The sequence below is a fragment of the Rhea americana genome, unplaced genomic scaffold (assembly GCF_003343005.1).
Source record: "Rhea americana isolate MKP2758 unplaced genomic scaffold, rheAme1 scaffold_2, whole genome shotgun sequence".
In the NCBI taxonomy this organism is placed as follows: domain Eukaryota; kingdom Metazoa; phylum Chordata; class Aves; order Rheiformes; family Rheidae; genus Rhea; species Rhea americana.
The window spans coordinates 1,475,754-1,497,546 of NW_028186149.1; the positions used below are offsets into that span (position 1 = coordinate 1,475,754).

The 21,793-nt window shown below is 35.3% G+C and overlaps 1 protein-coding gene across 3 annotated transcripts in view; it reads left to right on the plus strand.

Annotated features, from left to right (window-relative positions):
• VPS13C (vacuolar protein sorting 13 homolog C) overlaps positions 1–21,793 on the plus strand; it is a 100,342-nt gene that overhangs the window by 54,412 nt on the left and 24,137 nt on the right. For all 3 annotated transcript variants that reach the window (XM_085303282.1, XM_085303280.1, XM_085303281.1), the window contains 21 exons: positions 589–719; positions 1,822–1,991; positions 2,540–2,778; positions 4,337–4,572; positions 5,328–5,420; positions 6,591–6,956; positions 8,287–8,376; positions 8,814–8,969; positions 10,004–10,268; positions 10,930–11,087; positions 11,665–11,786; positions 12,032–12,326; positions 13,637–14,026; positions 14,343–14,447; positions 15,195–15,359; positions 15,716–15,844; positions 17,213–17,346; positions 17,757–17,883; positions 19,341–19,576; positions 19,933–20,074; positions 21,079–21,219. In XM_085303282.1, coding sequence (XP_085159408.1) covers positions 589–719; positions 1,822–1,991; positions 2,540–2,778; positions 4,337–4,572; positions 5,328–5,420; positions 6,591–6,956; positions 8,287–8,376; positions 8,814–8,969; positions 10,004–10,268; positions 10,930–11,087; positions 11,665–11,786; positions 12,032–12,326; positions 13,637–14,026; positions 14,343–14,447; positions 15,195–15,359; positions 15,716–15,844; positions 17,213–17,346; positions 17,757–17,883; positions 19,341–19,576; positions 19,933–20,074; positions 21,079–21,219 — 3,890 coding nt within the window. The remainder of the gene's footprint in view (positions 1–588; positions 720–1,821; positions 1,992–2,539; positions 2,779–4,336; positions 4,573–5,327; positions 5,421–6,590; positions 6,957–8,286; positions 8,377–8,813; positions 8,970–10,003; positions 10,269–10,929; positions 11,088–11,664; positions 11,787–12,031; positions 12,327–13,636; positions 14,027–14,342; positions 14,448–15,194; positions 15,360–15,715; positions 15,845–17,212; positions 17,347–17,756; positions 17,884–19,340; positions 19,577–19,932; positions 20,075–21,078; positions 21,220–21,793) is intronic.

The following is a 21,793-nucleotide window of genomic DNA, read 5'->3' on the forward strand; positions in this document are numbered from 1 at the left end:
TGCAATTCATCTTTTATAGGAGTGATATTTTTATACCAGTATTGAGGGCTTTCATAAGTTGCAAATGGTTTAAAAAAAACAAAACAAACCAAAAAACCAGACCCTTTAGATTTTAATGCCAACTTAAAATAATTCTGGGTATTCTATTTTTAATGACAAATAGTGTGTTATTCTAAACATTATATGTTTTGTAATGCTTTGGCAAAATCATTTTGTTCATAACTTAGTGACAGTCTCAAAGTCAAATTTGTTTCAACTTCTGGTTCAGTTGCTATACTGTAACATTTTTAAAGCGAAAGGAAGAGAAACTTGACGGTCTTGATAGTCTCTATAGTTCTTCATTAAAACAGATGAAAAACAATCACACTTAATTGAGACTTTCAAATTCTTAAACCCATCTATGCTAGACAATGTCCCTTGAATAGAATAAAGGGATGTTCAACATACAAAAATTCAAAATGTCCTGAGTAGTCTTCCTAATAAGAGCTTTTTTATGTGACTTTCTGATCTTAAATTAAAAAAAAAAAAAGAAAATCCACAAACGTTGTGTTCTAAAGAAATGTGTAAGTATTTTCTTTTCACTAACAGATCCTCTTTGTGCTGTGGGACAGAGAAATGTTTCTACAGTTCACTCTTCTGCAGAATGTTATACAACGCTTAAATTTGACTTTAATTTTGAGTCACTTTCAGTCATTCTCTACAATAGCAAAAAAAATCAGGTTTGTGACAAAGCTTTTTCTCTAAGTGGGGTGGGGAATTTGAGCCTCTTGCATCCGGAACTCAGGACAGTAAAACAAAGATATCTTTCTGTTGTGTTGGCTTTGTAATTCTTGCCTTGCCGAGCTTATGCAATTTATCCTGGGACTTTGAAACTTCGTGGGAGGAGAACGTCCATCATTTAAAGGATGTCTATGCTTTTCTAACTTGCACTTAAAGCAGAAACAACTAAATTCCCCCCCCCCCCAAAAAAAAAAGAAAATTATCCTAAAACCTCAGTTTTATCATTCAAAACTAGATTCCAATTCTGTAAAATAAAAATGGAAATGTGAAGAGTAGGAAGTACTAGTGCCTAGATGGTGCTAGTTCGGCACATGCTGTATATTTAGGTAATAAGCAGAGCAGATCCAAGCTGGAAGCAACCTGCCCTTCCTCCTTGCATTGCCCTAAGTTTGAGCAATAGCAAACATCCTTCCTGTGCTGAAAACAAGAGAGAAGGATGTGTAATATTACCTTGGTATAATCATGTAATATGTTGTCCAGACATGAAGTTTGTGCTTTTTCAAGTTTGGTATACAGTAAATATGTGGTGGATTTTTGTTAGAATAAGTAATGGAGAAATTTGTCACGCTTTTCATTTGAAGGGTGTGTGTTTTTTCTCTTTAAAAAGTTTTTGCAGAATGAGCATCAGCAGGAAGAAAGTCACTGCAACTGTATTTGATTTGAATATCTCTTTCATATCCTTCCCACTGCTGAGTACATTTTAACTCCTTGTTGTAAATGGGGTTGGCAAAGCATGTAGATGTGATGAGAGTGGAGGGATTCTCTGGTGGAAGGTGAGGGTGGAATACCTTCACTCATGTATTCTGAAAAGCTGCTAGAAATGCAGTGAAGAAACAGCCCCACTGCAACCCAGCTAGTTCTGTTTTCTCAGTCATCTTCTTAGGCTTGATTTGTATGATTGGAGGATTGATGAAAGCAGCAGGCTAACTTTATTCTTCCATTCCTTAATCTAAATGTTTGATTAGTGCTAAGTTTCAAGAGAAGCATGCCTGCTACTTACTTCTGCGATAGCTAGTTTTACCATTTCTCATTATTCTGTAGAAGTCTCTGCTTTCAGTGCATAGCGACAAATTACGTCTTGGTGAACTCCGACTGCATCTCATGGCATCATCAGGGAAGATGTTTTCGGATGGCTCAATGGATATTAATGTTAAACTGAAGGCATGTACCCTGGATGATCTCAGAGACGGAGTTCAGAATGTGACTGCAAGGTAAATTTGAGTATGTCAGAAATGAAAAAACTGCATGTGATTTGGGAGAACTGTTTTTCTTTGTTCTATACTTTATTTCACATGGGATCGATAACATTTAGGAAGGCTTTCAATGTTTCTCATACTGTGCACCAAATCAGTGAGTTATGTAATTTTAACAATGTTAAACAGATTTTTCTTTTTTTTTATTTCTGTCCATCTCCCAGATTATCCAAAACAAAAAATAAGCGAGAAATTCGAGAGTTACAGGAAAACTGCGTAAAACAACTGAGCATAGGAGGCAACTTTAGCTGGAGAATTCTGTGCACTGGAATGTTACTCTGTGCTACACATTCAGTTCCTTAATTGTAGCACACAAATTTCAAATTATTATTCCTCTGTAAGAGGAAAGTCCATACTCTTATTTGTGTAGAAAATGCTCATTCCTTATGTTACGTTGCTTTTATAAATGAGGGAGGGAGAAGTAATAAAACTACTTATGCAGCCTATTTGTTCTAGTTCTATCTATAATGATATTTGAAATAATTTTTATTAAACTTACTTTTCAGAATGATAGACAAGAAAGATGACACAAATGACAGTTCGATGATAGATGTAAGCTACAAGCAGGATAAAAATGGAATTGAAGTAGTTGCTGTCCTTGATAAGCTCTACATATGTGCCAGTATGGAATTCCTGTTGACAATAGCGGAGTTCTTTATTAACTCAATGCCAGCATCCTCAACTGAAAGATCTGCACAGCTCCAATTAATGTATGTTGCCTCTGGGAAGTCAAAGCCAGAAAAAGGTTTGTAAAGCCTTCCCCTTCTCTTTTACAGACTTCATACTGAAAATAAATTATCCAAAATTGTTTGCTGTTAGATTTAAACAGTTTTATTCTTCACAAAGTGGAAGTTGACCATGGTCGTAGATTATTCTAAGAAGTAATAGATCTAACCTTACTAGGTAGTGGAGTGACTTTTCAAGAGAGAGAAATATTGAAAATTGCTCATGCTAAACAGCATTTTTTACTCATCTAATATTGTAAAGAAGGTATGCTTTTTTTTAAGTGCTGTGCGGATACTACCTAAAGTAAAAGAACAACTCCCTTTTTAGATGCCAGTTGCATAGAATGTCTGTACTCTTACTTCCACAAGCTGGGAATTTTGAAACCCTAGTCTGTTATTTCAAAGCAATTATGGAGAATAAGTTTTTGAACTGAAACCAACTTCTGAGGAGTTTATATTGTTATTAACTGATTGCCATGCTTCCTTGACTTGTGGTCAAACCTAATTCTAGTTTGTCATCTGGCCTGCTTCCAAAAGCCTTCTCTTTCCTTTGGGAAACTTGTTAGAGCACTGGCAGTGAGCTGCAGGTTCTCTGAATTGCCCTAGTGATGCAAGCAGATCACTCTGCTGCTGTCATCTTGCTGGAGATGCACGCAAGTCCTATGATGAGGAAGAGACAGTAGTTACTTCAGAAAAATGGCACTTGGTGGACCCTTTAGGACAACGTAAATAGTGTTGCTGGATATAATCCATGGTGTCTATCTCTTCTTTTTCTGTAGTGCACTAAATCTCAACTTGGCATCTATTCCATTGCATGTGTACAATGTGCCAGTGTTTACAGGTATTATTAGACTTAAGCTACATAATGAGTCCCAGCATGTAGGTGGATCACATGCCACTCTACTGCCTATTACTGAGAATCAAAGTAGCAGCTTCGTCAGCCACCAGGATGTCACTAGATAGCGCATTCTGGTTTTAAGTGGGCTAAACATAACATGATTCTGGTCTTCTGTTTGAAGACTGAGTGGATATTCAGATGTGAAATTCCATATTGCTGATTTTGTTTCAATTAGTAGAACTTTGCTTTAAACAAGTTAGTTACTTCTGATTTAAAAAAAAACAAACAAACAAAAAACCCAGGAGTTAATGATTTCCAGCTTGGCTTTGTACAGCCAGTACTTTGACAACAATGTATATACAGTTCCATCATAAAAAGACTTTTTACTAGTTTGCAGTGATTACTAGAAACTGAGTCTCCAGAAGTGTGAGACTAGACTTTACATATTCAAATTTCCATAATCATATTTCTGCAGCTGATGCAGGAATTTGATTTCTGGAACATAGTGTCCTACTAAATAATTATGAAAATAGGCCTAATTGTAGTATGGTCTTTCAGCAGAGAACTACAGTATTGCTATTTAGGATGAAACATTAGTTATTAAATTTACACTTCTCAAAATTATGCTCTTACGCACACTTCAGTTAATATATAACAGTACTTTCAAACTTCTTACTTTGAAGTTTGTGTGGTTTTTTTTGTTTGTTTGGTTTTGTTTATTATTTCTTTAACTTTCACAGAAATACCGGTGCAGTCAAATAGTGAAAAGACAGTGAAAGCTGTGATCATGGATCCAGAAATTGTGTTTGTTGCAAATTTGACCAGTGCTGATGCACCTGCCTTAAAAGTTTCCTTCCAGTGTGACTTTTCTCTGGCTTCTGGAAAGCTTGCCCAAAGGATGACAGCTCAAGTAAAGGACTTCAAAGTGTTGGCCTGTGCCTTTCTCCGAGAAAAACAAGACACAGGTGTTACTACAGTAAGAAAACTTGCTTTTCCCTCTGTGAAAACTAGTGAAAATTGTTGACAGGCATGTTCTTCTCTTCAAAGGGGCACTCAGTTTCCTTCTAACTTACGAAGGTAGGGAGGGACTATATAGCCATCATGTGCTATCTGAAGATGAATCTTTTATCAATATGCACAAGACTTCAGCTTGTAGAGCTTCATCCAAAACCTCTGTCTGTGCATTGGTACATTAAATTTAAGGTTTTTTAGTGAAGAAATTGTGTAAGAGGTTTTTGAAGAATAAGAACACTTCCTTACATATTTGTTGCTGGCTGGCTGTCAGTTTACTTGTTGCAGTAGTGTGTGGCAATTAGTGCGGCCATACACATATGGTCTGGAACATCATTTATTCGTGTTAGCGAACATTAAGCCACATGGGTGGCTTGTGTGGTTCATCTCACGCATAGTGTCTTTCCTTATGTGTTTAGTACGTTCAAGCATTCGCTTTCATTTTATTATATCATTAGTGTATCTCTGTATTGGATTTTACTTTTATTTTTTAAACCTTATGTCAAGAACTTTTATTTTCTTTTAAAATTCTGATTAAAAAGAGCATTTGTGTGAATTTGAATACTGGTATGAAGCACGATAACAATCTGTTATAACCTTGTAACGTATGTTTTAAGTAGTATTTTATGCAACCTGCATCCCTTGGCCTATGGAATTAAAGCATTAAGAAAGCTGGAATCCTGTAATATCCTTAATAATCAAATTAAATTTTTCACTCAGGTGTTACGACCATGTTCTTTGGTAATGGAAAACATGACACACATCTCAGGGTTACAGACTGTGGTAGTAACAGTAGAAGACCTTACTGTAAAGGTAAGCAAAATTATTAAAGCTGTCTTTGGAAGAGCAGTCGCCTCTCAAAAGACCTCTCACTTGGATTTTGAAATTTATATATTTCTATTCAAAATTTCCATTTTCCCCCTTAGTTTAATTGTAGTAATAGGCTGTTTTGCTCTTCGGAACTTTTCTATGTTGGAAAAGTAATTATGTATATGGTAACTCGTTTCCCTTTTTGGCAACCTGTTGACAGAAAAAGAACAAATTTATTTCAGATACTATACTTCCTCCTACTAGTGTCTTTCAAATTTATACTCCTCCCCCCAACCCTACTTTCTCTTCAGAGACTTAAAACAGGAAGAATAAAACTACATGTACACAATATGAAAAAGTCAAAGTATCCATTCTGAGAAAATATTGAAAGCTTTATACATTCAACTAAAATGTTAGTGCTTTTAAATGATGCAGGGTTCTGGTTTTGTGGGTGTGGGATTTTTGCACATGTAGTTGCACTAGCTGCTTCACACAAGAGCATTTAAACTTAAGATGATTAACTTGATTTCCAGGATGACAGATAATCTAAAATACCATGTTTTTAATCGATGAATTAATAATTTAAGTGTATCTACAATAAAGGCCTTTCTGGCTATAATCAGATAGCTGCTCTTTAAAATGCTCACCAGTATGCATTTTTGATCTGAGCAGGAGATCAGTGGTGAAACCTTAAACTTGAAGCAATAGTACATTGTATGCTTAAATGTACTGTTAATAGAAGTGGTGTGTCTATTACTCTGCAAATGTACTATTTGGGACTCTTCGAGCTTCTTAAAAATTAACTTTCAATATATTGATACTTTACAGTGTAACAGGGAAAAGGTAGATACTGACTGCAGTTACGGAATTGCCCTATCAGTAGAAGTAAGGTTCCAGCCAGACAATATTGTTCTTGAGTTTGTAGAATTATGAGGGAGGAACTAGAAAAGTAAAACTAGGAAATGAAAGTAAGAGGAGGTCCATGAATGGTTTCTTGATCTTGGAATGTAAGTTGCTTAAATCTTTTGAGTGCCTAGTAATGCCATATATCTGCATAAATAAGCCCAGAGGTATTTGCCACTTCCATTTCCCTTGTGTTTTGCATGCTAATCATTTTCTTAAAAAAAAATTTGAGCTATGAGGATTCTTGTTGTCTTTTTCTTTCCTCTCAAGATTTCACCAATAATTCTTAATACTGTGATAACCATTATGGCTGCTATAAAACCAAAAACAACAGAGAAGGATTCTGGAGCAACAGCTGAAGTTTCTGAAAATTTGTGGCAAGTGAAGCCTGTTGATCAGTGCAATGCTTGGTTTCTTGGTGTAGATGTAGCCACTGAAGCAACAGAAACTTTTAAGGACCGTGAGCATATTCTGAAACAAGAGAAGTTTGACATTGTAGTGAAATCTTTCCAGATCACCTTGGAATGTGGTCTGGGACATCGAACTGTGCCTTTATTGTTAGTAGAATCTGTACTTTCAGGTGTTCTTAAAAACTGGTCTTCACTCATGGAGGCCACAGCTGATATGGCCCTGGAGGTATGTAGAATCAAATTATTATCATTTTGAAACATTTGTTCACCTTGAGTAACTTCATTTGTAGTAGAGTTTGTAAGTGCTACATTATTGGCTTATGCTGTAATATTCTTAATTCTTTAGTACTCAGCAAGTATGATTAAGCATAATTCAGTTTCACAGACTAACTATATACATGGATAAACATTGCTATGCATACAGTTAATAGGACTTCTTAATGGTAATTGCTACTGTGGAGTTCTCTTTGTTTCTTCAGTGTTTTTACATATTCACTCTTCGCTGTGTGAACATTGAGTTTGACAAAGTAGAATATTCATATTTAACTTTTTCTTGCTCTAGTTTATCTAGCTAGTATTCACTGTTGTATCTATTTTATGTCTCCTAAATCTTCTAAAAAGTCTTGCATTGCAAAAGTGTTGTGTTTGTATTACCACCTGTTGCAACTCTTTCACTATGATATGGTAATGCTAATTTCCTAGATGGGCTAGGCCATGTAATTAATCTCTTATGGAAGTGGTATGTTGAAGTTTTATATGAACAGATAAGAGCTGCTGTGTATGATAGGTTAAACTACATTTTAGTCATATTCTGTCAGTTTACCAAATGTACCCTATGTACACCATTGTCTGTTGGATATGCAGAGGGCCCCTTTTCGTTGCTATACGTGCATGTCATGATAGAAGATATCAATATTTAAGTAAAAGATGCATTTTTGATCATATATAGATGAACATGGGGAAAGAATACTCCTTGGAAGGAGGAGGCATGAGGAAGATAGGAAACAAGTTTTCAGAATTATGTCTGGTCCACAGTTTCTCCTGTTCAGATTTGCAGTGATTGAAGAGAAATAAAAGCTGGGTGTAGACTATGAATTGTAGACAGATGAATTGTTCCAGGGGACCAAATCCAGACTAAAGAGTTCTTCCCCTGGCTGATTGTTATTTTATAGTATCATTAAAATAATTATAGCATTGAAGTTCTTTCATCTAAAAGCTATTTTCACAGGCACCATAGGAGATAGTAGAGATTGCATTATGTTAGTAATGATGTGAAACAAAGTTAGGGAATTTCCAGATTGTCTGCTCCTGTTTCTTTAAAGGTAAGTCAGATAACRTAAATTGTCACTTAAGAAAAATGTATGAGATATTACATCTTTGTGTGAGTATTAATTTTTGAAGCCTTTAAAAATGAATATTAGGCCACTGAAATTTGAAACCACGGTTGAAAAAAGGCAATTTTTGATGATATGAAAGTGTACTAGCTGCCATAGAAGGAGCTTAGTGGAGCTTAGTTTATTTTTAGATGCCATATTTAATTTTGGTTCTTTCCATAGGTTCACTATTACAATGAAACTCATGCAGTGTGGGAACCTCTTATTGAACGAATTGAAGGAGGGAAGAAGCAATGGAGTTTAAAGCTGGAAGTATGTAAAAATACTTGAAACTGAAATAGTCACTGTGAATAGGCAGCTAATATGCTAATAGTTTTATGTAATGCAACATTTGAAATGCTTTTGCTTTAAGGGAGTTGTGCAATTTGACACGAAAAATTCAGTCTGTAGACATCCAAGGTTTTTCTAAATAATGTTGTTTATCCACTGCATGGGCAAGATGAAGCATGTAGTCAGACATACAGAATGGGAAGAAGATAGCTTGTTTGTCTTCAGTATTCGTGTAAATTTCCTATGTTACTGTGAGTTTGCCTATTAGATATCTTATAGATTTACAAAGTAAAGCTGTTTTTTTTTTTTTTTTTTTTGGGGGGGGGGGAATTCACATCTAGGTAAACTTTTTTCCTATTTTAACATAGGAGAACATAATTCCTGGTATGCATAGCTGCTTAATGAAATTTTTGTTTTAGATGAAGACTAACCCTGTCCAAGAAAGAAGTCTGATGCCTGGGGATGACTTTATTGTTCTTCCTGAGCCACAAACTGCAGTTAACATTGCTTCAAAGGATACAATGAATATAACGATATCAAAAAGTTGTCTTGCTGTTTTTGATAATTTAGCCAAGGTAATCTTAACAAGCAGAAGGTGTGAATTTTTTGGCTTCTGAAGAACTTTATGTGCTGCTAATCACAAGTCACTGATTGTTCTGCAGCCCTGACAAAGCTTATCTGGTGGAAATGAGGAGTTGAACTGATAGTCCTTTAGGGTTAACAAAAAGATGATGATGGCTTTTGAAAGAAGGCCATTCCTTACATGTGTAAGCAGAATGCATGTGGTTATGGAGGACTTAGAGTGGTGGTAGTGGAAGGGAAGTATGTTTTTCTTTAAATTTGTCAGAAAATAGATTGTAGGAAACAACCATGTTTCTTGGAGCTATTAATTTTAATTTAGTCTGCTCCTTAACCTGCTGCTTGTAGGACTGTTCCTTAATAGAAAGCTACAAAAAAGCTTGATTTGGGGGATTGACCTTCAAACTGAGGAAGTAGAATGACTGTATTTAAGTTTTTTTTTTTTTTTTCCCCTGTGTCTATAGGAATGCTTCTGAGTGTCCAAGATTGTATTTCCCCTTTTCTTGTAGGTAGAGGAGTTTTTGGTCACCAAATCAAGCTATTTATAGAGAATGTGACTTAAGTACATTTATTTTTGTAATTCTAAATGAATGTCAGTTCTCTAAGAAAGTGAGAGAGTATGAGTAAGTTCTCTAAGCAGCATAGCTTATGCTGTTTTGAGTCAGTTAGTATGGCTTTGTGTAATAACAATGTTTGGCAGAAGTTGTGGTTGAGGATGAAGTACGTGCATGGTAAATGTGGTTGGGCCTTCTGTGTCTTTTTTTGATTGTTGAGCTATAGAAGAAAACTAAGTCCCTATGAGGTACGTGAACACTTACTTTGGTATCAACATTTGCTGCAAGTCATGAAAGAAATATGAAGTGTTTTTGGAAATAACCTGCAGTCTCCTTAAATACCACTATGCAAAGCATAGGTGCTACACTGTGTGTAACTTTCTTCTTAAATTTAAAATACTTTTTAAAGCCTTTCAGCCTTACGTTTATTTTGTGGCTATTTGCATGTAATATTTTATATATGTTCTTCGTTACAGGCATTTTCAGAAGGGACTGCTTCCACGTTTGACTATTCCTTTAAAGACTCGGCTCCTTTCATAGTGAAAAATGCCCTAGGTGTTTCTCTCCAAGTGCTTCCTAGCTCTAATTTTCGGATAGTTGATTCAGTTGAGAAGGAAAACATGAACAAAGTAGAAATTGGTCAGAACATGGAATTGGAGTACTCTATTTTTGAACCTCTTCAACGAGGAAAGTTGTCTGCGTTACACCGACAAGAAAGCTCCCTCTTCTCTTTAAATTTAGGTATTATGCTGGGGAACGCTATATATTATGATAGTGTTGAGAATGGGGAAAATGGAGAAGTCAACATGGTAATCTATAGGTTAAATTCAATATGATCAAAACTCAGGTGATGGAAATTAAAATAAAATAACCCCAAAAAACCCACCATCTTTTAAGCCAGGCACTATTGAACATCTTATAAGAAAGTAAAATTCCTTCTCTCCATCTTTTCCAGAGACTGAAAGTCCAATTTTTACTTTCCCATTGGAAAAAAAAATAATTTTTTTTACTGAAGTCATTGATAGACCATCTCATAGACTCAAGGAATGTAGTTTTGTAGTTTCTCTCTCCTTTTAAACAGGATTTTAATTCCTGGTTGTCCCCACTGCTATTATTTTTTTTCTGTAGTTAGTCACTTAATTGAGAGCAGTTACGATTTTTCTGTTTTCAGCTTTGCTAGAAAATATTCTTAGGAGACTAGGATGTTGTAACTCCGAATATGTAATATTACTGTTTTTTTCATTTTTCATTTCATCCTATATGAAAGTGTTGGGTTGTTATACTGAAATTATGTTCTATGTTGCAACTGTCACTCAAATACTTTAATGTAATGGTTGTGGTATTTATCATACTACATGTAAGTGTTTCGCTTAATTAAGACTTTATTTTTTTAATGGATTAGAAATTCAAGGATATAAGGAGGTGGTAAACATTCCCATAGCCAAACCAGGCCGTCGACTGTATAACGTAAGAAATCTTGTTGACCGTTCAGACTCTGTCCTTGTACAGATAGATGCTACAGAAGGAAATAAAGTTATTACTGTACGATCTCCTCTGCAGGTAAAAAAAAAAATAAAATAAAATAAAATAAAAATAATAATAAAAAAATCTCCCCCACAAAAAAACCCTGAATACCCAAAATCAGTGTGCTCTCAATGAGTGACTTTACGTAAAGTAAGAAATATAAAAGCAAAGTACTTTACTTTTATGAGATCACCCTTTTCCAAAAAGCTGCTTAATTTCTAAGATACTTAATGTATTCTGTGTATGTACTTTTCACTGAGAAGTAGTTGAGACTATGGGTTTTTTTTTTTGGGCGGGGATTATTTTGTTTATGTTTTAGTTCTGGCTTTCATAATATCCTTATCTAAGAGGTTGGGCTAAATACCTTTTACATGACGTGATATTTTAAGTGAGTTTTTCAATTCATGGAATTTAAAAGGAGCACAGTCTTCTCATGCTTGCATATAGTTTTCCTTCAAAATTATATTTCTTATTACTTAAGGCAAGTGGAAGTCTGTTTCCAGAGGAGCTTAATTATATCTAGTAAAGTTTTTTCCATGTTGCTATTTGTACTTTTTCCCTTAATTACATTTGTTTTGTACAAATTTCTAAAACTTGCACATTTTTATCATAGATCAAGAACCATTTCTCCATCCCATTCATAATCTATAAATTGGCTAGAGACTCCAGACTGCTGGAGCCCATTGGCATATCTAAGCCAGAAGAGGAATTTCATGTTCCTTTACATTCTTACAGGTACACTTTCTCTATTATATAGGATGCTTCGTTATGAGACTGATACACAAATGCGGCATTACTGTTGAGGCTTAAATGTCCACTTAGAACTGTTTTTTTCCTGACTGGGGCTAATAAAAAACCAAATATTATCTTTATTAGGTAGTTGTATAGTATGCTGCAAAAACCCTCCAGAATCACTCTCAAATGGATGAAGTTCATTGTCAATGCAAAGTTGTGATTGTTAACCTATCCTTTTTCCATAGATGTCATCTATATATTCAACCAACGGGAATGCTGGAAGGTCAATTCAAAGAGTCCACAACTTACATTGTTTGGAGGGAAGAGCTTCATCGGAGCAATGAAGTAAAATGCTTGTTACAGTGCCCATCTACTGAGACAAATTTCTTACCTCTAATAGTCAGCACAACAGCTGTACCTGATCAACTGAATTTTATTTCAACATGTGGAGAGGAGTGGGATCCTGCCTACATTATCCACCTTTACCCTACGCTGACTGTAAGGAATCTTCTGCCATACTCACTGAGGTATTTACTTGAGGTAGGATAGCTTTCAGTTTTATTTTAAAGCTTTTACTTGATTTTTAAATAAGATRACATCTATTTAAAATGAAAGGTGAATGTACTGTAGAGGATATTGAATGCTGCCTGATTTATTTTCTGTTACAACTGATCAAGTCACTTAATGCATTGGTTGTGGGATTTTGGGGGATTAACTGCTATTTCTTTGGGTATACCATGCCAGTTATGTTTTTCTCCTGAAATAAGAATCCTATACTGGATAGGACTTTTTATAYGGGTCCAAGATTCTGTCTGTGTTCTGCAAGATAGCTTTTTGACTCTCATGGAGAGCCATAAAGAAAAGTGCCTGAGCTATCTGGAACTCATTTCTTCCGCAAAAAATATGCTTTTTCTTCATTCTAACATTGGCTCTTTATTGAGGACTACTGTGAGGTCTCACTTGACCAGATCATAGAAGAATTCTTCTCAAGATATTATGCAGAATTTTTTCCATTCTGTCAGTGCCTTCAGTATCTAGTATAGCTGAGTGATTTTCAGTAAATTGAAAAGGAGTGCAGATTTAGAACCACCGACCTAATTTTGTTCTATTTTGTCCTGCTCATATAATTAGCTGTGGCTTTCATTTTAATCTGTCTTTCACTTCTGTGCAGAATACTAATGGCAGTATTTCCAGTTTTCCTTCTCTTCACTGTGCTTCAGTACAGTGAATACACACAGAATATAGAACAGGTTGTTGCCTTGAATGAGGAGCCAGAAACTAGTGGCTCAACTCCAATTTTGAATTCACTGTATTTGCAGGCAGATATATGCTTGTGGTATTCATATCCTTTAGCTGATCCAAGCCTGGTCTCTGCTGAATACAAAATTAATTTCTCAATAAAATTTAGGAAAGCTGTTGTTCTACCTGAGGAAGCTGGGTTACCAAACAGTGTGGCCCAGGGCTGAGGTTTTCCTGCCCTCTATGTTCTTTAATGTGAAAAGTCTCAGCCATGAATCTGCAGAACAACCCAATTCAGTGTTGCACCTAGTATCATTAATATATGAATGAGAACTTGTGGCTGAAATCCATTGAAAAACATGAAGGAGGAAGGGAACATACAATGGATGTATTGGAACCAGACTGATCCAGAGTCCTTTTTACTGTCCTGTTAGAAAACTGCTGTTGATCTGAAATTTTTCATAAGATCAAGCTCAAATAAAAGTGATTAGGCATTTAGACACATGGTACTGAAATACCTGGAACATGTACATCCTGTAAGATGCTGCTTTATGGGCACCTAAATTTTCTACATTTAAAAATCTAATTTTTCCTTTTTAATTCTATTACAGGGAACAGCAGAAGCTCGTGAATTGCCAGAAGGGAGTGCTGCAGATGTTTTTCATTCAAGAATCAGTGGTGAATTAATGGAGCTTGTATTGATAAAATATCAAGGCAAAAACTGGAATGGACACCTTAAAATTAGTGATGGGATGCCTGAATTTTTTTCAGTGTGTTTCACATCACATTCTGCAGAATTGATGACAGTGGATATTTCCATACATATCAGGCGAACTGGAAGCCGTATGATCTTGTCTGTGTTCAGTCCTTACTGGCTAATCAACAAGACTTCCCATATTCTCCAGTATCGAGCAGAAGATACTTACGTTAAGCATCCAGCACATAACAGAGATATTGTTTTGTTCTCCTTTAAGAAGAAAAATATTTTTAGTAAAAATAAGGTATGCCTATTTTAGGTGGCCTTTGCTGTTGTTTTTAAAGTCCCCCTTTGAAGAGAAGAACTAAACTGTATTTCTTGTTCCCCTTCTTACCTGAGTCATCTTGTAATATCATCTTTCACAGACCAATAAGCCAAAATGAGAGTAATGAGACTACATGCTTAAGCTTATCTTAATTTATAGAAGGTTTTAAAAGCATTTAAATGTTGGTCATCTTAATACCACTAGATATGTGAGAAAATTGTGCTCCATAATGCATAAGCCGTAAAATTTAAAATAAATTTATTGAAATATTTTAAATGTCCTTTTTTGTGTATAGATCCAGTTGTGTATTTCAACTAGCACTTGGTCCAGTAGCTTTTCCCTTGATACTGTAGGAAGCTATGGATATGTCAGATGTTCAGCTAATACCATGGACTTTCTGGTAAGATATGCCTTCTGTAGCTTGTGGAATTTTCTTGAGATATTTTTGGCTTGAGTAGTTGTGGCTGTGGCTGTTCTGCACTTAAGTTACTTTTAAATTAGTCAGATATTTTATGTCAAGGGTAATGATTTTTATGCCACAGCTACTCAGTTTGTCACTTGGTGAGAATAAGTTTGACCAACAGGGAACTTTCAGTGTAAGTTGAAAATGTTTGCTTATATAACAAATCTGTTAGGCTGTTCAAAAATACACCTGCAAACTCATGTATGGATAGTTAGAAGAATTCACATTCAAAATTCGTAATTGTTTGCATGTATTTAGACCCTCATCGGCACCCTTCTCTAAGACCAGGTCTCCAAGGCTAACAGGTTGCCCAGAGAGGTGGTGGAGACTCCTTCTCTGGAGATATTCAAGGCCCACCTGGATGCAACCCTGTCTACCATGCTGTAGGTGACCCTGCTGAGCAGAGGGGTTGGGCTAGATGATCTCCAGAGGTCCCTTCCAACCTTACTGATTCTGTGATTCTATGAAAAACACAATTGTTAATAGTATACACATACATGGGGAGTTTTAATTCCATATAGGTTTTCTTTTTTTTAAGTGCTGGTCTGTCCTCTTACTGCAAGTATTCAGTAAAAATCACAGTAATATTGGCTTTGTTTTTCCTCCTTCCTGACTTTTCTTTTAAGATTGCCTATGCTTTTATGTTTGTCCTCTTTGATTGATCAAACTGTTCTTGCTCTACAGGTTGGAGTTAGCATCAAAATAAGTAGTTTTAACCTTACCAGGATAGTTACATTCACTCCATTCTACACAATAGCAAACAAATCTTCTCTGGAACTGGAAGTTGGTGAAGTTGGTCCCGGTGGTTCTTTTCCAACTAATAAATGGACTTATATCTCAGCTTCAGAGGTAACTTTTCAATTCGATTCCTTCGGATGCTTTCAGAGACAAATAGTTGGTCCCTAACTGTCACTTAAGAAAATAAGTTCTATAGATGCTCGGTCATTCCCGACGGCCTGATGCAGCTGCTTCACATATTTCAGGGCAACTTGAACTTCACAGACTGCCCGTGGTGGTAATTGAATCAAGTTCTTAGTTGAGATAACTTATTAAACATAGATGAGGTGTCTGTCAGTAGATAGTAGTGTAAGAAATAAGGCATTTGAAATACTTCTAGTCACTCAAGACTGCATTTGTTTTACTGCTGGTTTACTAAATTGATCATATGTGAATTACTAAAGTCATTCATATTTTCTGTTTTCCAGTGTCTTCCGTTCTGGCCTGAGAACTCGTCTGGTGAACTGTGTGTAAGAGTAGTTGGCTATGAAAGCCCATCCAAACCATTCCTGTTTAAAAACCAGGACAATGGTACTCTGCTGAAGCTGGAAGAATTGGTGAGACTATGTCTTTGTGTAGTCAGTTTTTTTGTGCTTCTTTCTAGCTTTGAGGTATCCCTAGGATAGTCAGGACTAAAGCTTTGTGCTTTAGCATCTGGTGCACTGCTCTGAAGCTCTGTTGCATAAAAAAGGTTGTGAATCAAGTCTGTAGCATTCTTAATATTTTTCACAGTTGTATGAAGCAGTCAAGGTGATTGTTTGACAGGCTTATAGGAAGCTGGACAGCTCTACTAATACTAAATTAAAAACTAACATTATTTTTCTGCAGAGGGTATTTCTTATGTGCCTTCAGAATTCTTAAATGGTCAACCTAAAATGCAGTGTCTTTTGTTTTCTTGATGAGCTAATGCATGTTAAAGATTTTAAAAAACCCCATGCTAATGGCTAAAATACTTTTAGTAGTAAAAATCTTAATTACTTGGGAATTTGACTTAGCATTAGGGAGCATGTATGTAAGTGTAAAATGTTCAAAAAAGTTCTTGGAGATAATGGTGATCATAATTAGCTAAAATATAAGTGAGTTTTTCTACTACTGCAGAGAGTGCTAAGCATAATTTTCTCACCTTTCTGATTTGAGCTGGGATCTCTTAGGATGTTTTTTCAAAGGCAAATGAGTCCCCGCCCACCTTCCTTCCAGGGCTTACAGCATATCAAAGAAGTCTGCTTATCTTGGTAGACAGGCATTTGAGAAGAGTATCCAAAGAGACTGTCCGAAAGGAAAAAAGCACAAGGTAGCTCCTCTGTACAAGCAAATTAGAAAAATTGGACAACTTCTCAGATATACAGCAGGAGGACACATCTCAGGTTCTTGAATACATTTGAAGAAAGCAGGATCTTGAAAGCCCTTAAAAAATAACACTTAACACGGTTCAAGTAGAAATCAGCAAGACTGATGTGATCAGTTTGTTGGTATGATGTTGCTGTATTTGTTGTACCTTTTAAAACTTTAGTACAGGTGTTTAGAATATCTTTTAGTTCTTAGGGATTTTGCAGGACATTTTGGTTCTTAAATATAGCTTTAAGTTTTGCAATAAGAACTGAAGAAAATACCTGTTTATACTCTTTACTGGGCTTGGCCAAATATTTGAAGTAACTTTAAAAAAGTTAGTATCTAATTTTTAGAAGTCAGTTTTGTTTTAATTTAAGTAYACTTTTCCAATTAAATCTACATACAGTTTGTGAATGTTACCAGTGTCTTAAGCCAGTGACCACTGTGTGTGAATTTACTTTATTGGAAAAAAACCAAAACAAAATAAAACATGTTGTTTTTAATACGGAATTTCCTTTTTTCACTTGCAAGATTGATCTAAAAATGATGATTTAGTCTGTTCTAACTTAAATTTGCACTGAACTCTCTCTCCACAGAATGGGGGCTTACTGGTAGATGTGAATGTTTCTGAACACTCTACTGTCATAAGTTTCTCCGATTACCATGAGGGAGCAGCTCCAGCTCTTATTGTTAATCATACTTCATGGGAGTCTCTCAGATATAAACAGAGGTATGTGAAGTAAAGACTTCACCCTTTTGTCATTTAACTAGCAGATACCTGTTGTGAAGAAAGTAGTTCATGTTTTTACAATTAATGAAAATACAGAAAAACAAAACCCAGCCTCCTTTTCTTTATCATGCTCTTTCAGTGATGTATTTTATGTCTGCTTTTAAGCAATCTTAAAAGTTTGTGGAAGTAGAGTAAAGCAGGTATATAGTTCCTAGTTTGCCAGGAAACATCTAGCTACTACTGGGCTTGTTGGGAGTCCATAGCTTAGGCCCTTCATGCCTTCCTGTAGGAGGCTGGAGGATATAGCAATGCTGTCTTGCAGTGGCTTGCCCCACAGTACATTAGAGGTGTTAAAGTACTGGTCTTAAAACAGTAAAAGCTGTCATCTAATTCCTTTTTTTAACCTGCAGTGGATTACAAGAGGAAATGGAACTGAAACCAAAGCAAGTGTGCCTGTTTGCATGGACGGATCCAACTAAAACGAGAAAATTGACTTGGGTGTACTCCCAAAATTTTGGTGAACATGATCTACTTAAGGTACATATCAAAAGAAGAGAAGTAAATACTGAACCAGTTTAGGACTGTAACAAGTCTAAAATGCTCCAAGTCAGAGTTTCTCTGGTAACTTCACATTTGTGCCTTTTAGGAGATTTTTGGGTCTACTTTCAAGTAGAAGGGTTTTAGATTTTTAGATTAATATAAATGGAGGACTGGACATAATCTCCAGCTTGTGTTTTCACTATCGTTTTCTTGGATATGAAGGAAGAATGACAGTGTAAGAACTGCAGCAATATCTAGGTGATATACAGAATGAATAATTTGTGTGATTTTGCAGTAGTGCTACATTTAGCTGAAGTATCTCCCTAAAGTCAGAGTGAAATCCTGAGTGTTGTGACTATAGTTTCCTTGGTGAAATACTTAAATTGTAGATAATTACTAGTGTCTTTCAGTAAGAGCTGTTTCAGTGTTTGTAGGTCATGCAGTATTAAAACAGGAAAATGTTTGAAGTTGAGGTAAGAGAACAAGGATCAAGGTAGAAAACAAATGGAGGAAAGATAGAAATTGTAACTAGATACAGTAAATATTTTGTAAAGTAATGCGGGAGCCAGCCTTGATGGGGGAAGGTTTTTCCTGCTTGAGTGGAATGTAAAGCTCCATGGGTCTGTCTCTATGTAACAACCGCTTTGCAGTTGACTAAACTTTAAATTCTTCAGAAGTGGCCTGTTTTTTATTTTGACTAGGCATTGAATTGGGATAGGAAAATTGAAAATACTAGTGACTGAAGCTAGAGACAGAAGAGGAAGGTTTTTTGTTCAGTAATATTGGAAAGTGACTTAATTTCTCCCTGCTGAGCTGTGGCAGTTACCCAGTTACACTGTACATTCCACTATATAAACACTTTGTAGAATTTTTTACACTTCTTTTGAAGTGTTTTAAGATTGCATTGAAACTGATTTCCTCCATATATCGTTATGGTTGTATTCATGACTACTTAGGGCTTTCGGAAAAAAGGGTTTTAAAGGTTTTACATATCTCAACTTTGCCTCACATTTATATTAACAAATAAAAATTCCTTGCATTTTAATCATTGTCTAGTCTTACTATTTAATGGTTTATAATTTAATGACTGCTTTCCCCCACCACCCAAGCTTCTAAGTCTCTTATTTTACTGTGGAGGCTGTTGTTTCTGAATTATCTCCAATATTCTTCTCGCCCACAAATATTACTGGAATGCCTAATCTTAAATCTCTCCTTCTCTCCCTCTACTCTTCCCTCCCCCAGAAAAGCTCCGACCAAATAAGCAAAAAATCGTGTTTCCTGTATTTGGGATGCAAGATGCCGCTAAATCAATATGATGCAGTAAATCGAACTAACAAAAGATTATATGAATTCTGATTTATATATGTGCCGATAAAGTTGGCTGTTTGTGTACACACGGCAGCATCATGGATCTACTCCTGTAATATAACTGTATATATTTTTTTCCAATACAGGATGAATGTGGCCAATTTGCTTACAATGCAAATACTCAGATACACTGGGTGTCTTTCCTGGATGGACGCCAAAGAGTGCTACTTTTTACTGATGATGTTGCATTAGTTTCCAAAGCACGACAAGCAGAAGAGCTAGAGCAACCTGATCAAGAAATAAACGTGTCAATACATAGTCTTGGACTTTCTCTTGTTAACAATGAAAATAAAAAAGAAATCTCTTACATAGGGATTACTAGGTACTGCACATGGAAACCTGAATATTTCTTTACATAATCAACGTTTGATGGCATATTATAACTTTTGCAATATAGTTGAGTTGATGGGAAGCCCTTTCATGTGAAGTTAATATAATTGAAATCTTTTAAGCAAAAGTAAATTTTGCCTTTATTCCTATTGTACAATTTGAATAAATAGGATTAACTGTAAGTTTTCTTACCTTTAACGAAGTAGTAAATAGTAGATTTTTTTTTCAAGTCTGCAAAATGAGGATAAGATTTCTTGCGTGGTTTGTATGCATAAAAAAGCTCTAAGAGTTTAGCTCTATTTGGAGTTTTTTGTTTTTGTTTGAATATTTGACCTCATTGTCTTGCAGTTCTGGTGTTGTTTGGGAACTGAAACCCAGACAGAAATGGAAACCCTTTAGTCAAAAGGAAATAAACGTTTTGGAACAAGCTTACCAAAAGTATCTGTGTAAAAGTGATCCAGGTTGGCATAAGCTAGACAACAACACTGAGGTATGTTTTGAGTTTCAATATTCAAATGAATATAGAACTTGTGCAACAGTTGACATATCTTTTACTAATTAAGAATAGATAATGTGTTAAAAGAAATACCAAACAAAAAGCAAAACTTATGGGAATGGTTTCACACTTTATATGATTGAATATTGTAAGTATTGAGGTATTCTGCAGTCAGACTTTTAAGTAGCAGTCTCAAAGACTTTAGCATTTATCTGGTAGAAAAGTTTGCTTAGAATCTGCATGTTAGTTGCAGACCTTTTATTCCAGTTGATGTAAGTTAGGTTCTATGCTGAAATCTTGTTTTGAGTTTCTTGAGAGTAACTCCCATGACTTGTAATGATAAAGGAGCCTGTAGCATTGCAAGAATCTTGAAATTGATTCACTTCTCTGAGCTCTTTCAATTGTTAATGATGCATACCCATATTCCAAGCACAAGCTACTTAAGGCATTGAAATGTTTGACTAAAATAAGTATTTTATAGTATCAAAATCACCTTGCTTTCTAAATCATACTTGATTCTTTTTTAAAAAAAATACTATTACCTGTATAAATACTTAGGTCTTGTACATCTCATTTTGCATTTGAGGTACATGGTATCAAGAACGTATAGCTGTAAGTCATTATATTCGACTGAGAATACCTGATGACTTTTTTGCTTTGCTTCTCCTAACTTAAATGTGTTTTAGGATCGTGGTAGAAGTCAGCTGCATGAAAACGTCTTCAATTATGCCTGTATAAAGTATAATTTATTAAGAGATTGTTACTAAGAAGACAGGGGTTTTTCCATTAAAACAACTGAAATTGCATGACACACTTATCAAATCAGCTTGTTGAGTGTTTCTCTTTCCACTTGGATAATTGTCTTGAGTAATTCAGTAGTCATGTGATCATGAAATAATGAAAACTTGAGGTTTTATTTACTAGTAACATAACATTTTTTTATTTTTCCTCAGAATTGTATTAAACTATGTATCAGCTCTTCTTTGCTGTATTTCCAGGTGAATTTTAGCAAGGTGCCAATGGAAATGCGTTTCCCGATCAGATGCAGCATCCGACGTAACTTCCTGTCAGGAATTCGCATTGAATTCAAACAGTCACCTCATCAAAGAAGCTTGCGGGCTCAATTGTATTGGCTGCAGGTATTATATTTCATGTTCCATAAACTGAAGGAACAGTTTAAATTTCTTATCCTTTTATGTATATGAAGAGGCATTTCTAAATGTAATAAATGTGATGCTAGATCTTACTCTAGCTAGTGTATCTAGAGATAGACCTTCAGTATAAGAACTACTTAGCAGATCAAAATGAAAAGTACTGTGCAGAGTAGTTATTCTTAGAAGTACAGTCTCTGTAGAGTTCTAGAAAGGTGAAGAAATAACTGTACAGTAAAGATGATGTTTTGTAAAAATAAGGTGGTACTTATAAAAAGAACGATTTTTACTTCATTGAACACAGGAAAAATTCTGATGTATACTAAATGTAAAAGTACTTTTAAAGTACTGTTTACCCTGGTTGCATGAGCTTTAGTACCTTTGAATCTTAATCATGGGCAAAAGTAGGATGGACAAAATATTATTAGGTAAATGTATTTTCTCATGCTCTGTAAGAGTGAAAACCAAGGATTTGTTGAGTAGTAAGTCTTAAAGGAGAGGATGCTAATATTTCTGCTAAGAATCTTTTTAGTGTTAAAAAAAAAAAAAAAAATCCAGAAAA